Source organism: Physeter macrocephalus, chromosome 13 (assembly GCF_002837175.3).
Source record: "Physeter macrocephalus isolate SW-GA chromosome 13, ASM283717v5, whole genome shotgun sequence".
In the NCBI taxonomy this organism is placed as follows: Eukaryota; Metazoa; Chordata; class Mammalia; order Artiodactyla; family Physeteridae; genus Physeter; species Physeter macrocephalus.
Genome location: NC_041226.1, coordinates 9,126,359 through 9,143,499, shown reverse-complemented (window position 1 = coordinate 9,143,499; position 17,141 = coordinate 9,126,359). Strand labels below are relative to the sequence as shown.

Sequence of the window (17,141 nt, the reverse complement as noted above, 5' to 3'; positions counted from 1 at the left end):
TCCGGAGCCTGTGCTCCGCAACGGGAGAGGCCACAACAGTGAGAGGCCCGCGTACCACAAATAAATAAATAAATAAATAAAAAGTTACAAAATTACATTAAAAAAAAAAATTTCCAGGCTATAACTACAAACCATTCTCCTAGTAGAATGAAAAATCAACGTAGCTGTAAACTTAGAGGGAATAGGCTATCTGCTGGGGAAAGATAGGCCATTTTGTATTTCCTCAGAATTTACTCTGTTCAAATATTTGCAAAAACAGTCAGCTCTCAATTATTCATACGATGAAGAGTAACCTTAATTGCACTCGCCAGTGCCCAGTACCTTCCACTTAAAGAATTCATACCTGCTTCCACACACAGTTGCTATGGCTTTGAAGCAGCCGGATGCGAGTTGGTAGGAACCAGTGTAGCAGCGGTCAATTGCCCAGTTGAAAAGATTTATTTGGTCAGGATTTAGTTCCAACAGCAAGACAACAACTTCGCAGCCAAGTTGATGAACCTGAACACATGGAGGAAAGCAATCATTCACGCTTAACGAAAAGATTATTCAAGGGAAAGACACAAAATCAAGCTTAGCGAATACGAATTGTGTAAAAGGAAAGTGAACACTAAACATTTATCTTGATTAGTTTTTATTCCAGGAATTCCTCTTTAAGAGGATGCAGTGTTGCAACTGAAAACTGAAATGTATAAACTAAATTTGACTCAGTGTAATCTGTCATATAGGCTCCACTCATTCTCAATTTTTAACTCTGAAAAGGTGATAAGGACTTCATTGGCAATGTTTCTTTTTTGTATTTAAAATATTTTTGAAAAATACATGTATTTGGTTTAAAAATTTTAAATATATAAAAGGATAGCCTTCATGAATGCGAAGTCTTTTAAGGAAAAAGATCACAGGGAATATGTTTACGAGGCTTGATTACTAAATATACGGTGTACAGCTTAGCTGGCAATCTTTTAAAAAGAAATACAATATCAATAAGCTCTTTTTAATCGGAGACTTTCATACGAAAAGATCATCATACTAGATAGAATTAATAGGATCATTAACTGATGATTCTTTAAGCTACTGTTAAATACTGGATGGTCACATTTGTCCAGGACAAGCCTGGTGTCTGGAAGCTATATTCCCCTCAGAAAGTAACATTTTCCTGCCTCTTCCTGAAGTTGTCCATTCTCCTGCCGGTAGCAACAAGGTGGAGAAGGAAACATTATGCCTTGTTTGTTCTTATATTATAGGGTATGGGCCCAGATGGGAGCTATATTCTTTTCCTTTCTTTTTTTTTTGCTTTTTTTTAAACTAAAAAACTTTATTGTGTACCAAAATTACCATTTTTTAAAATTAATTTTTATTGGAGTATAGTTGGGGAGCTATATTCTAATTGGATGGTCAAATATCATCAGCCTAGTTCCCCATGGGCTTAAGTACTTAGAAGCAGATAAAAGCTGGTGATACTATTGCAAAGGACTTAAAAATAACATCTCATTAAAAACTTAGTTCAACTTGAAAGAAAACCAGCAAGTTTTTATCGTGCTTTACAAACTTTATAAAATGTAGATAGTATATAATTCACAAGTAAATGGTGAGTTATGTTAACTAAACACACTAGTGTGAATACCAGAAGAAACCAGATCACCAGCACCACTGAAGCCTGCTTTGTGTATTCTCTTCATCACCAGCCTCTCTCTCTTCCTCTAAAGTAACCACTATCTGGATTTCTACCACCATTGGTTAGTTTGAGCTGTTTTGCACTCTGTGTAAATAGAATTATACAGTATATAATTTTGTGTCTTTCTTTCACTCAACTTATGTTTAAAAGTCATCAACATTTATTCATTTGCATTGTTGTATAGTATTCTAATTTATGATTGCTCCACAATTTTTTCATTCTACTACTGATGAACATCTGGGTTGTTTCCAGCTTTTGACTTCATAATACTGCTTTGAATATTTCTATACATGTCTTACATTGCACATGCTGGATAACCTCTTTTGTAAATTGCTTGTTTAAGTCTCTTGCTCATTTTTCTATGAGTGTCGTTACCTTGTTTATTTGTAGAGGTCCTTTATATATTCTAGATAAGAACTCCGTTGGCTTTATGTTGCCAATATCTTTTTTTACTCTACAGCTAGCCTGTTTACACTCTTAATTGTGCCTTTTGGTGAACAGAAGTTATTAATTAGTCTCCCCTTATGGTTAGTAATTTTTGCATCCTGTTTGATAAATCTTTCCCTAACCCCAGGGATTAAAATAGCCTCCTGTTTTATTTTCTAGAAACTTCAGTTTTTCAGCTTTCACATTTAGATCTACAAACTATTTCATTTTTCTTTTTCAATTTTTATTTTATATTGGAGTATAGCTGATTAACAACGTTGTGTTAGTTTCAGGTGTACAGCAGGGTGATTCAGTTATACACATTCATGTATCTATTCTTTTTCAAATTCTTTTCCCATGTAGGTTATTACAGAGCATTGAGCAGAGTTCCCTGTGCTATACTGTAGGTCCTTGTTGGTTATCTATTTTAAATATAGCAGTATGTACATGTCAATCCCAAACTCCCAATCTATCCCTGCCCCCGCATAACCATAAATTCGTTCTCTAAGTCTGTGAGTCTGTTTCTGTATAAACTATTTCTTCTTTTTCACTCGTGATATCTTATTTTTTCTTTTCTAAAACATTGGCTAGGATCTTTAGTATAATGTTGATAGAAGTAATGAAAATGGGCTTCCTTGGTCATTCTAATCTCAGAGAACACTTTCAATATTCACAATTTAGTGTGATGTTTAATACTGGGCTGTTTTTTTTTTAAAGACACCCTTTATCAAACTAAGGAAGTTCTTTTTTATTCTTAGTTTCATTAGTTTCTCTCATGAATGAATGCAGAATTTTATTAAATGCTTTTTCTGCATCTATTGAAATGATCAGATGATATTTCCTTCTTGAGACTTTAATATAATTAATATACAAATGAATTGAAGGACATCAGAATATTACACCAATCTTGTAATTCTTGAATAATCCCAACTTGATCATGATGAATCATCTTTTTAATATATCACTGAATTCAATTTTCTAATATTTTGTTTAAAGTTTCTGTATCTATGTTCATGAATGAATTTGCCTTTTAACTGTCTTTCTTGTTAAATTCTTGTCAGGTTTTAGTATGAAGGTTATGTGGGTCTCATAAAACATGTTGAGATATGTTTCCTCTTGATCTATTTTCTCTTTGAGGATTTGCATTAAATCAATGCAATCTGTTCCTTAAATGTTGAATTAATCCATAAAGCCATCTGGTCCTAAAGTTTTCTTTGTGGGAAGCCCTTCAATTATAGATTAAATTTCTTTGTTACTTATATGACTATTCTGATTTTCTTTTCTTCTTGTGCTGTGTTTTTCTAGGAATTTGGCTATTTTATCTTAATTTTGAAGTTTCTTGGCACAAAGATGTTCATATGTTCTCTTATTTTTAATATCTGTAGCATCTGTAGTGATGTCCCTTACATTTCTGAGGTTGGTGACATACACCTTATCTCTCTTAATCAGACTTGCCATGGATATACTAATTTTATTAGTCTTTTAACAAATTCAACTTTTGGTTTAAATGATCATTTCCAGTAATTTTTTCTCTTTAATTAGTTTCTTCTCTTATCTCTATTATTTCTTCAATGTACTTTTTTTGATTTTGATATGCTATTCTTTTTCTAACTTCTTGAAATGGATGCATAGGTCATCAACTGCTTTTCTTTCCAATATATGCACTTAAGGCCACATTCTAAGCAAGGTTTTACTTATAACCCACAACTTTAGTATGTAGTGGTTTCATTATTCTTCAGTTAAAAATATTTTTCACTTTCTGTTTTTATTTATTCTTTGACTCATTGGTTATCTGGAAGAGCATTTCTTAATTATCTTTTCCATTATTGATTACTAGCTTAATGCCACTGTGATCAGAGAACAGAGTCTGTATCTTTCAATCATCTGAACTTTGTGGAGACTTGCCTTATGGCCTAGTTTATAGTCAATTTTGGTAAATATTACTGTGTTCTTTATCCTGATGCATCATAGTGTAATGTGAACAACACATGAGCCTACAGTTCTGTGGGTGATGTGTGAAGAGACTGTGCTGTGAACAATGCTTAGACAGGTCAGTAACCCAATTGAGGCAGGATAACCAAGACATTTAAAAACAATGTACTTTTGGCTAGTACTTACTCGTAAATCTTGACAAGCCAGAATGTTGTCAAGCCACTTATACAGGTAGCCATCTGGGGAAAGGCCCACATTGTCAAACACTGGGCCACAGCACAACACTGCTGACATTGCCTGATGACAAAACAGAACACAACCTGGGATGACTGAATGGTACACAACTGACTTTAAAACACATACTACTAGATTTATAAATGATGAGGGTCTTTTCTCTTTAAATTAATTAATTAATTAATTTTTATTTTTGGCTGCGTTGGGTCCTTGCTGCTGCGCGCCGGGGGGCCTCTCTAGCCGTGGCAAGCGGGGGCCACCCTTCACTGTGGTGCACTGGCCTCACACTGCAGTGGCCTCTCCTGCTGTGGAGCATGAGCTCCAGGCACGTGGGCCTCAGCAGTTGTGGCACGCGGGCTCGGTAGTTGTGGCTTGCAGGCTCTAGAGCACAGGCTCAGCAGCCGTGGCACAGGGGCCCAGCTGCTCCGCGGCATGTGGGATCTTCCCGGACCAGGGCTTGAGCCCTTGTCCCCTGAATTGGCAGGAGGACTCTCAACCACTGCGCCACCAGGGAAGTCCTGATGAGGGTCTTTTAAAGCAGTTATTTCCACAAGATTTTAAAGTATTCCTTAGTAGATTCAATAAAAAATACCAGATTCCCAATTTTGTCTCTTTTTATAAGAGTTAAAACCCATAAATTGAACTTTGTAGACATGTAATTTTATAATAAATCTTTATAATGAAAGGCTGAGAGAGTCAAAACAAAATGACCATTTCACAGGACTTAAAATAAACGTATCATCGGTGACTTCAAGTGAATGAATTCTGCTTATGATAAATACAGCTTTTCAAATTTTGTTTTGAGGACAAATATTTAACTAATATACTGAACTGACAAACTTGACAAATATTTGACTGATGCACTAAATTGGAAAACTATGAAAAATGTAGAAATAAATAATTGTGATTCTTAATCAAAGATAAAGAAAATGAAGAATATGAACTTTAGTTCCTCTGAGGTGGGGAGAAAGCAAGAGAAGGGAAGAGAAGGGAAGATCTTGATTCACTTTGCAATCCGTAGGTCCAAATGATTATCAGGACCACGGCCTATATTAGCTCCATAAAGTCAAAAGTCAACTTGACAGTTAGCAACTCCTGGTATATATGACTGAGACAATATACAGGTAGTTTTCTAAAGGAAATTAAGCTGTAAGGAATAACGGTTCTGAAAATTTTGAACAGTCCTAGTAGTGTAGAAACTTACTTCTGGGAGTCTTCTAGGATAGGAGGAGACTGAAAAGGGAATATATATATTTTAAGTTGGAAGTTAATTGGCAAGGCCGTTACTTAAAGGGTAAATAAGCAAAAACCATGGTTTTCATATAGTAGAAACCTTAGATAAAAGTGGGATCTTGGAAAAGTTTTTGCATTTTGAAATTGTGAACACAACTGGAATATTTACATGTTTATACACAGATATCTATTTTGTTTATGTATGGATATTTTAGAATTTATAGAGTAAGCTTATGTATTTATATACGTGCATATGTTTGGGTTTTTTTTGCATGTGTGCTTATATTTTATCATGTCATATTGTATTATTTATTTTAATCTTATTTAAGGCATGGTTGTTTAAGGAAAGAGACCATCAATGTGACAAAAGTCATTCATGAGGCAAAGGTGACCTACCTTTAATGCACAATACTGGTATCTTGTAATCTGATGATTTCTATCACTATAACGATCCAGAGGAGTGAACATAATGCTGAAGGGTCCTGCCCACTGGCTAAATAAGATGAAAAGATGGTGTCTCAGGCTTTGCTGGGGGAAGAGAAATCTTCGGTGGTGAACTAGAGAGAAAACAGAGCTAAGAGTCTACTAGACTGAAAAATACAGTGAATACAGTTTACGTTGCTATTATGCATGATTCTTAAGTTTTGGGGAAAGGAGTAATTTCGTTTTCTAACTCAAGTTTTCTTTACGTAATGAAATATGTATTGAAAAAGTCAAGCTTAATTTTCTTTCCTCTCCTCATGTTTCAGTCAACAGCACCTTGTCTCAGAGCAGAAAGCAGAGATAGAAAATGGACTCACAGACACTGTTTTCTAAGCATTATCTAGAAAAACTGCAACACCTTCCACTCGGCTGCTGATTACATGTAAAACGTTCTCTTGACTGCTGCTGTGTCTTTAGGAAGAACTGTGAAATACAACGGATAGACTGTCTATTTCAAACAAACATTCTTTAACTGAAGAAGCTAAATCTTAATTTAGGGTCATCAAAAATGAGGAGGATTGGTGAGAACGTTTTACAACATCATAATGTTAAATCATAATGAAAACGTAGAAACAGATGAGCTGCAGCTTTCTGTAATCATGTCAAAAAATTTTAATTCCAGCAATTAATTTTTATACCAAACTGACCAGCTATTTTTATTCTCTATGCTTCTATTATATGAAAATGTTTCAGACCCATTTGTTCTATGAAAAAAATCCCAGTAATATAACTTCCTAAGCTATACAGAACTCTTTATAATGTGTTGACTGGACAGAGTCAAGAGCAGGAATATTGCTGAGATTATATGTTCACAGATTAGCACAGTGAGAATGAAAAAATAGAGCCTTTGTGAACTTTCCCTCTGAATTACTTCCTTTCTATGGAAATCATACAGGTTCATTTTCAGATGGGAACCAAAACAAAGAACAGAAATAATGACGAGCACAAAGCCAAAGTTAATTTCTATTGTTGCCCTTCCAACTCTGTGCTGCACGCCCACGATCTGTTCCAAGGATTTCCAAACAAATAAACCATCCCATCCCAGACCTGCAAACAGGTCAGTAGGTTTAAAGAGGAAAGAAAGCACAGTAATGAGGAACACGAATGATATCTCAAGCACGACAGGTAATTTGCAGTGACGCATCACTGTACCTGGAACGCGCTGAATCAGGTTGGCAACCATAGCACTAAAATGTGCCCGGATATCTTTAAGAATTTCCACTTCTTTATCATTTTCAGCTTCTAGGAGCATGCGGGTCAGGTCCACGTATTCTAAGAACAAAGCTCCAAGGGCTAAAGTATCCCGTTCTAAGGCTCCATTGGTGCTGGAATAAAAAGGAAATTAAACTTTTAGATGATTAGCCTTGATGTCAAAGTAGTACATGCTTCATGGAAAATAAGATTCACTGTCAGAACTCGCACACTAAATTTGTCCTTGACGTATATGCAGTGTAAACAGAATATGAAAAAAACAAGGTTTTTTGGACTTTTCTAAGTGAAAGTTAAAGGTAATATTTTTTTAAAAAAAAAAAAGAAAGACGGAATGAAAAAAAGAGATGCAAAAACATCAGTTTGGTGAGGAGAGATCAACTCAGTAGAATTTCCACCTTACCTGTCACTTATTACACCAGCATCAGCCAGAAGTTCAAAAATTCGAAGTAGCTGTAGCCTTAACAAGTCTCGCCGTTCTCGGCGTTTTTTGTTCTGTGCAGAAAGAGGTCATACCACTTATAAACATAGGCACAATAATGTTAACTATGCTTTAAAGGAAGATGGAATCTAGTCATTTTCAATTTTCTAAGCACCAAGGACAAAAAGTATTTTTCTTTCTTCCTAATCCTTAGAGAAAATGCTTGCTATCACAGGCTATAAGAGAAACAGATCACAAGTGGGCCAATAAATATCTGTAATTTGGAAATGTTGAGAGTCAACAAGCCTCATTTCCTAGAGGCCTCCAGCAGCTGCTGAAAAACTAAAGCATCAGAAAGAAGTGGCAAAGGACAGTGGACACTAACTGTCCCGCCAGTTCTGGTCCCAGAGGTAACACTGTTCTTACTTAAATTGCCAAACTTCTGCTACTTCTTGTATCTTATCTACTACACGGGAAGCCTCTTTTTTAGTCTTATTCTATTTTATTTAATTTTTTATCCTGCTACATTCTAAGTTTATCCTTTCCAGAGTTCACTTCAGGGGAGATAATGTTGAGGAAAGTGCTTTATATACCAGATGAAACCATGTTCTTGGCTATTCAACCCCTTATAAAAAAAAGCAAACTAACTAAAACCCCAAATTCAATCTTAACTCAAACCTCTTACAAAAGAATATAATATCTAAACATACATATGACTATTTAGGTTGCTTTTCTTTCCTAAGTTTGGGACTTAAAATCTTTTAAAATCGGAACCAGATTATACTACTCAAATATCAAAGATTTATGCAAATAACAAAAGTTAAAATAGTAAGATTCATTGTTAAAAGCATGTTGGTATGTTTGTATACTTTAGGGGAAACCATTGGGTACGGTTTAAATTCACACTACTGTACAAATAAAACAAGGCATTAATTATTATCTTTTAATAGATCTTTATTGTAGTATAATTGCTTCACAATACTGTGATAGTTTCTGCTGCACAACAAAGTGAATCAGCCATATGCATACACATGTCCCCATATCCCCTCCCTCTTGCGTCTCCCTCCCATCCTGCCTATCCCATACCTCTAGGTCATCGCAAGGCCCTGAGCCGATCTCCCTGTGCTTGTCCCCGTATCCCCTCCCTCTTGAGCCTCCCTCCCACCCTCCCTATCCCACCCCTCTAGGTCATTGCGAAGCACCGAGCTGATCTCCCTGTGCTATGCGGCTGCTTCCTACCCACCAACTATTTTGCATTCGGTAGTGTATATATGTCGATGCTTCTCTCACCTCACCCCACCTTCGCCCTCCCACCCCATGTCCTCAAATCCATTTTCTATGTCTACCTCTTTATTCCTGCCAAGGCATTAATTGTATAAATTCAAAATCTTACCTCTGGTCTTCGTTCCAGAGCCTCTTTCATTAATGGATGAAGTTCTTCCACCAATTCTCTATGAATGAAAAAGGTGAGCATTTAGAATTCATTATTGTTGACACCAAATTTGTCACAAAATATAGCCATTCAATCCCAAACTATCTGCTTTTTAAACTTTGTTTCTGACGTCAAAATCTCCTCTGGCCTTTCCATTTCCGTATCATGTGGTGAAATGGAACTTGCCATTGGCTTTTACTTTGTATTATCAGTCTTTAACGCCAGTGCTACGTGTATAATTTGGGCTCAATACGTATTTGTTGACTTGATTTTGATTTAATGTTCCGGAGAGTCTATGGCAAAAATCCCTACCTGAACAACTAAGCCAACAATATTTTGTAAGTGCTTACTAAATGGAAAGCACTTTCCCACAGGCTGAGGGACTGAAGAGAAATAAAACTGATTCCCTAAACAGAAGAAATTTTCAGTCTAATGAGAGCAAAAGAAACAGGTGTAATAACTATGGCACTACCTTTGGAATCTGTGCTCAGAGGACTGTTGATTTCAAAATAAAGTCTTTTTGGAATTTTAGAGATAAATTCCTTTATTTGAGCTACATGATAAATGCAAATTATGGCAACTACTTTAATAGTGAGGTGCCCATCAAAACCTTGTCTCTTGTGTAGTAAAACTAAAAAATTTTATCAGATTAATACATGTCTGATATTACATGTATATACTTCATCTGTCCCCATTTTCTTCAATTCTCAGCTTTATACCTGGTAATCTAACCAGCTGTCATCTTTAGGAACTGACTTCTGAATTGCTTTGTCAAAACAGACAAAATAAGGATATGTAGCCTGTGGCTAGGTATTTCGTCTATAGTCTGCTCCATGTCTGAAAATCTTGTATTTTCTGCTAGAATATTTTGTGCTATTAGACATCACCCTCCAGGGAAATCCAAGGACACAAAGGTAAAAACTCTATGGCATTCTGTACTGAAGAACAGAAATCCTGTATTCCATTCCAGATTTCTCCAACACAGATGCTAGAATTTCTTCAAAAAATGGAAATAACACTAATGGTCTCCTTCATCTAATAGCAATCATTTATCAAATATTTACGTGCATTTTTACATTTAATCCTCTTGATACATCTATGAGATAGATTCTATAATTAGACCTTTTTTTTTAAATTAGAGAGATACACTTTATTTTTATTTATTATGACAATTTTACAGGTGAAGGAACTGAGACCCAGGGACAGTGTTTTCCACACCCACGTGGCCAGTAAATCACGTAATCTTACTTGCTCCTAGGAGTACTCAGAGGGTAAGATATGCAAAAGAGCCTTAGGTTCTTTGGGAAAGACATTAGGTAATTCCAGGAATTGTTTTTATTATCTTCTTGCAGTTTTTCTGTATGATGCTTTGTCTTAACTAATCAATCAGTGAAAAGACTGGTTAACTAGCACTCAAGTAGTCAGAACTCACAATTGCTTTTTTTCAGGATAAAATTTGACTCTATACTGTAACAGATGTTTTTCAGTTGCTTCTAAAACGTCTCGTTAATCTTTATTTTTCAGACCGGGTTTCTCACAGATGCTTGGAGCTTTCCCTTTTCTGTGTATAGGAAAAACTAAGATTTTCTTTGTCTTTATAGGTTTTCGTTGCTAGATAAAATCATCAGAGGCAGCCTGAAATAAAATTTTATGATGACTCTTTGAAAAGGCTTTGACACTGCCTCAGATGGAATGGTTATTTGATTAAAGGTGTCAAATGAGTAAGGAATCCAGAAAGTGAGACATAATGGTTCTCTTAAGGCAGATACAGCATCTTATAGAAAGACCAGCAAGCGTGACACATAACAGACACCCCTGAAAGTGTTCTGTCAATGTTTAACCTTTGAGAGTCTGTTGTATAAGTGGCTGATAAGCAGACACTCATTATTTTGACTTTACAGCCTCTGAACAGTCTGGCTAACTGGGGATTGACACGGAATTATCTTCATTTACAGTTATCTAAAACAAAGCTTGCAAGTGAGAGAAAATCTGAGACGTAAAATCAAAGTTGCAACGTCTAAAAGTGAAATTCGAGGCAGTTGCAGGGAATGCTTGTCACATGCATGTCAACCAACGAGGACATAAAGGGAATTGTGCAAAGCCTGCAGACCTCTAGACACATGCCAGACACGAACTCAAACTTGAGTTAGAAGCAGGAACTACGATAGCAGCAGTATACAGGAGTTTAGAACAACTCATTAAGACTACCGTACCTGAAAACAAGGGAATTTGTCCTTCCAAATCCTAAAACTAAGGACTCTGTGATCTCAATGCCCTCTAGTCTCATCAAAGGCACCAACTGCTTTAACAGAACTCCCACCGATGGGGTGCCTATGGCCTGAAACAAGTTGTTAAAAGTGAAAAAGAGGTAACATGATAACTGATGCTTCTTTTAATCAAATGATTCCATTACAACAGTTTTAAAGTACTGAACCACATCCCAAGGCACTGCCATCATTTCAGAAAAAAAAAAAAAAAAACACATAAATTTTAAAACAGCACAATGAACGCATTTTTTACCTGGGACACAAATTCTAAAGAACATTCGTATTATAATAGTCTTTTTTTTTTAAAATACTTAAATCCACAAAACCATCTTTAACAAGATAAGTTAATCAAGACATGGTTTAAAGGTGAACACTCGGTGAGGAGTGAGAGAAATGTGGTATGTAGGACATGAACCAAACCTCAGGGCGCTAATAAATATAAGTCACTCTACGACCTTAGGCAAGTTTCTTAACTTCCCTTTATTTTCAGTTCTCCACTTGTCAGGGAGGAATAACAAATTATTCACACAAACGCTCAATGGAATTTAGAAATGTGTAGGATGAAAATCTGATCCCATATATTCCAGATGGCAGGCACAGTGCAATTCGCACTGTGAAATCTAGACAAACAAGCTAAAAAAAAACCTTACAGAATAATTCTTCTGAAGCATGTCATGTCACCTTGTTATCGTAGCTCACGGTACCATCAGGTGTAGTCGCCATTATTTCTGGAGTGGAAGCTCTTAAGTGTCCCGGGCTCATAATACTGGGTTTTGCGACTCCAAAACAAAGAATAAGGTAATTTCTCCACAATGTAACGTAGTTGTCTCCGCTGCCGGCAGTGCTGGTTTTCTTGGCATTAATTGGGCTGCTAGAAATACGAAGTCAAAAACAAGAGTGAAACTAAGTTCCGGATTTTAGGTATCACTTATTAAATAAAGATCCTGGGAAGCGCTCCAACTGAGTTGAACAATTGTCTGTCAAGGACTGGCTGTCTGGACAGGGAATGTCTCTATTGGATGGAAAGTTGAATAGAACTTTTCACCAGTAAGGGGCTGAGATTCTATACTCAGACAATCATAATGATTATTAAGGGAGGAAACAAAAATAGTTCTAGACAAGAACTTTTAACCTGTATTTACTCAATGTGAAGACTTCTGTAGTAAGATTGTCAGAAACTAGAGAATTATATCCTGATCTCATATATAAAACGAAAATGTAAGAGGGCAAATGGTGAAACAAACAAATCAGAGGGAAGCGTAGGGGTCCCTTACTTCGGGTCCACCAGAGGCATCACGGACTGCAGCCGCGTGAAGGCGTAGGGCCAGGCGTAGCTGAGGGCAGTGGGGCAGTGCTTGGGCAAGTTCTCCTGCCGGAGAAAGCTGAAGAGGCAGAGGACCCAGGGGTCTTTGACAGACTGAGCGAAAATCCAGACGTGGGAAGGGCTCTTCACGTCGTAATGGCTGTTGACCAGGACGGCGTTCCACTCCACCAGCCACTGCAGGTCCACGCTGTGGGTCAGGGGTAAGGTTGCCTGCAGGTGCGAGAAGCAGGCGATGAATCGGTGCTGAACGGCAAGCTCCACGTCCTTGTCCTGCCTCAGCCCAATGCCCCTTGCTCCACGATGCTTTTCCCGTCCACCTCTGCAGTGGTCCAGCTCGGAACCTGAAGCACCGTTCCCACACTTCCCACGCCGGACCTGGGTTTGCGGTCACGGCCATTCCTATGGGAGACTGCAGGCAGTGGAAGTGCGGAGTTTAAGGGCAGGGGTCAATGTCGCAGAGCCCCACACACTAGTACCCAGGAGCTGCCCACTAAATACTTGTCGAACAAATATACAACGTGAGCTAATTTGAACTTGACCATGGATTTGCCAACTTAAAATTCTGAAAAGTTATTAATCTCTGAGATTCATAAGTGTGTTATTATCCCTGTAATTAGTTTTTTTTTTTTTTAAAGCCATGATCTTGTTTACCTTTACTTGTATTGAAATACATTCTGCCTGGCTTAAGGAGATAGCTAAGTGCAATCTCTTTTATGAAGGGTATTTTACTAATGATTTTTTAGGTAAGATATCTACTTATTCTTGTCCTATGATATCAAGTCAAAATAATACATTCTAAAACCTCTGGAAAGATATCTATAGCCACATTTAATCTATATTATATAGAGATATATATTTATATATTGATACCACATAATGTCTTATATTTCATTCTCTTTTAAGTCCAGAGTATCAAAGTTGAGGGAAGACCAAGTTTCAAATAATCTAGCTGTTGTACGTGGAGAGAAAATCGCCGTTACGTTTGTCAGGCATTTAAAGTGACCCGTTTTATCTGCTGGGTCTCTGAGTTCCCACGCGCCAGAGTGCTGCACCTGTGGCCTCCGTGGTTAATGGACTGAAGAGGTGCAGCTTCAGCTTCAGAGCCAGAGACTTAAGGCTCCAACACTGGCTCTGCCCAAAGCCCCTGACCTGGGGACATTTCTGAACATCCCAGAGCCTCTGTCTGCTTAATTTATGACTTGGAAATTATAATGCTGGTCGCACTTAATCTTTTAAGCGGATGACATGAGATAAGGGATGTCAAAACCTGGCACAAAGCAGGCGCTACTTCCCCCCACGCCTCTTCTCCCCCTTCAGTGCATCTTCCTACGTGCAGTACTGCTGATCTGGTTACCCAGGCTCAAGATTCAGACTCTGATAAACACAGAACAAAATCACAGGAACAGAACATAATCTGCAGGGGAAACAAGATAGGTATATAAAACAATTACTCCTGACTCTTCCATTCAGCGTCAAAACAATCTGAATTTCTAAAAGAAGAGGGAGAGGCATTCACTATCACTGTTAAGGTCTGCACTGTTTGGCTAATAGTTTTAGTAATTATCATTAATATTCCAACCATAAGCAAGAACAGGGTTGCTAAAAAATAGGGATCTGTGTTCACTCTTGGTTAGAAAAGATCATTAAAAAGCTCACAGGTGCCTTTAGGTTTTATATTTATTTATAGCTCTTTGCCAAGTATGTTTATATTCGTTTATAGTTATTTGATCAGAATATACAAGGCGCATCAGCAATGTGGATTCTGCAGATGTGCCCTGCCTGTCTTCAGCTATTTAGCTAAAATCAATCCAAGTCCCATAGCTGTGCTTTACTAATTTTTTTAAAAAATCAGGTAATTAAAATCGGTTTCAATTTTCCTTCTACTTCATCAGAAATTGAAAGCTGCAAATATGCTCTTTAAAACAAAGAATGTATCTGTGTAGCAGATAAACCTCTACGAGATTCAGAGTCCAGAGAGGGTCAAGTCCAGGCCCTGAGACTGTGTGTGACTACAGCCCTGCTGCCCCTTAATGTTTTTGAGTTTCAATACCTATGAGGGTCAAAATAGATAATAAATGTGAAAGCACCTTGTAAACTGTAAAACAACACATAAGTATAGGTTATAGAGCATTAAGTGTAATAAATAAAGCAAATTAATTTTCTGAAAGAATCCTGAGCAATTCTTGAAATTGCAATTTGCAAAACTTTATCTATCTTCCTCAGACGCAAATTTTGATTTAAATTTATCTGAAGGTCTCCTGAGCTAGTATTTGAAAAGCTAGTCTTGTTTCCCTCGGTACTTTCATTTTCGTTTATTAACCTGACATAAAATCCCAGAATTCTTCCATATCATTTTTCTTTGTGTCTCTTTTCCAGCCAGGCCCAGAGCTTATACTTAAGAACTATCAGCAATCAGGATCAAACGTGTACTTACTGAATCCGAAGCTGCTACGTGAATAAAACTTTCGAGAATGGAAGAACTTAGCTGATCCATGACATCAATCATAGGCCTGTCATCGTCCTGTACAGAAAGGAGACGATTACTCTCCATGGGAAGATGAATCCGTCCACCCTCTCCACTGCCTTTGTCCAGCATGTGAAGCATAACAGCTTGCAAGGTAGTGATAAGGGTTTTCTCACAGAAAAGTGAGTGCCAAGGTGGTGAAAGGTAGAGGGTAAAGCTCCCTATAATTCTGAGTTTAGTCTTACAAGTTTCAGTGGAAGATAATTAGAGCTCCAATTTGACATTGTACTGAAAAGACACGTACCTGAATTTCAAAAACTCATGCATATACACTTATTTAGACTGGAATCTAAATCTCAGCATCACACATTATTCACTAAAGTGTTCGTGTTGTCATTAATTTTAAAAAATGGAAAAGCCATGAAAATGCTACTTACTTAAATCACTGATCTGCTAAAATAACTGGTAAATTGTTCACTGTGATTGCATTTCAGTCCCAAAGAAACTGCATAGGAGACTGACCACACACTCTCTGTAGTATCTATGTTGTGCACAGCTATTTGGTAAAAGAAGCAAATTGGAAAAAAGCACAGGAGAGAGTATCTTGCAGGAAACTCTCCTACATGATAGTGCGTATATACATGAACATGTGTGTTTGCCATCCTTTATCATAGAAAGGCTCAGAAATATGAAATTATTTACTTAGCAGCCTTAAAGGAAAGCTTCGGAATGTCCTTATTCATGTATGAATGAGAATGGTTTCAAAAAGGTTGTGGCTGAAAAAATACCAAACAACAAAAAACCAAGCTTGTAGATACAGAGACCGGATTGGTTGGTTCCCAGAGGCGGGGGGTGGGGTGGCAAAATGGGTAAAGGAATCAAAAGGTATAAACTTCCAGGTATAAAATAAATACGTCACACAGATGTAATGCACAGCATGGCGACTAGAGTGAACAAGACTGTGTCGCATATTTGAAAGCTGCTAAGAGGGTAGATCTTAAAAGCTCTCATCACAAGAAAAAAAATCCTGTAGCTATGAATGGTGATGGATATTAACTACTTATTGTGGTGAACATTTCACAATATGTACAACTATGGAATCATTATATTGTACACTTGAAACTAATAATGTTGTATGTCAATTATACCTCAATAAAAAGAATTACACACACAAAAAAGCTGTGGCTGGTCAAAGAAAGCACCATATGAGAAATATTCTTAACACAGCCTGCTGGAATAGCAGTTAAGAACCTGGGCTGTAGAGGCATGTATATCTGGTTTTCAATTCTAGCTCTGCCACATCCTAGTCGTTGATTTTGGGTAAGGCATTTAACCCCCCTAAACCTCAGTCTCAGAATCTGCACTATGGGGAAAATAACAGTACCAACTCTTAAGTTATTGTGAGGGTTCAGTGAGATAATATGTACAAAGCACAGCTCACTGCCTGACACATACATGGTAATTATTATTATCGTTATTATCATAATTAGAGACTTAATGGAGGTTTATCAAAATACAGCATGTCCTAGAGATCCATTTACCAGATGCCAGAGATATCCTACAATACATCAGAAAGCTTGCTGCAGAAATGTGGACAGAAAGGATTGGGATACATTCGAAAATATTTTGTGAAGACACTGATCGTTTTAAGGATCAGGAAACCAAGATTAGTGATTTAAAACAAGAAAACAGAAAGTAGTATTTTTCTAAAGCAGTATGTCACATAAAAAGCTGGTCCTTCTTTCATCAACTTGTGGATTGAGTTTGGCCACCTGTGCCGTCGGGCAATGAAACTTAACCTCTAAACAAGGGTGTACAGCCCTTGACCGAGTGCAGGAGAATAACTGGAGTCAATCATGGTTATTAGTCAGCTTACTTCTCCCATCTCAAGTGGACATAGTTTCTTGTGATGACATTTTTCTACCACTATTGAGATTAAACAATTTTCAGTAAGCCAGACTGTTTGGTACCTTGCTCATTTTAAATGGGATGCATGGTTTTCTCAAGTTCATTCTCTAATATAAATGTAATATCTTCTTAATTC

The 17,141-nt window shown here is 37.2% G+C and overlaps 1 protein-coding gene across 5 annotated transcripts in view; it reads right to left on the bottom strand.

The window, feature by feature from the left end:
- The window catches only part of FRY (FRY microtubule binding protein), a 342,122-nt gene that overhangs the window by 102,109 nt on the left and 222,872 nt on the right, over positions 1-17,141 (bottom strand). For all 5 annotated transcript variants that reach the window (XM_055089601.1, XM_055089602.1, XM_055089603.1 and 2 more), the window contains 10 exons: positions 15,068-15,154; positions 12,584-12,843; positions 11,991-12,180; positions 11,256-11,380; positions 9,004-9,061; positions 7,593-7,684; positions 7,133-7,305; positions 5,894-6,054; positions 4,217-4,327; positions 344-498 (listed from right to left, as the gene is read on the bottom strand). In XM_055089601.1, the coding sequence (XP_054945576.1) occupies positions 344-498; positions 4,217-4,327; positions 5,894-6,054; positions 7,133-7,305; positions 7,593-7,684; positions 9,004-9,061; positions 11,256-11,380; positions 11,991-12,180; positions 12,584-12,843; positions 15,068-15,154 (1,412 nt within the window). The remainder of the gene's footprint in view (positions 1-343; positions 499-4,216; positions 4,328-5,893; positions 6,055-7,132; positions 7,306-7,592; positions 7,685-9,003; positions 9,062-11,255; positions 11,381-11,990; positions 12,181-12,583; positions 12,844-15,067; positions 15,155-17,141) is intronic.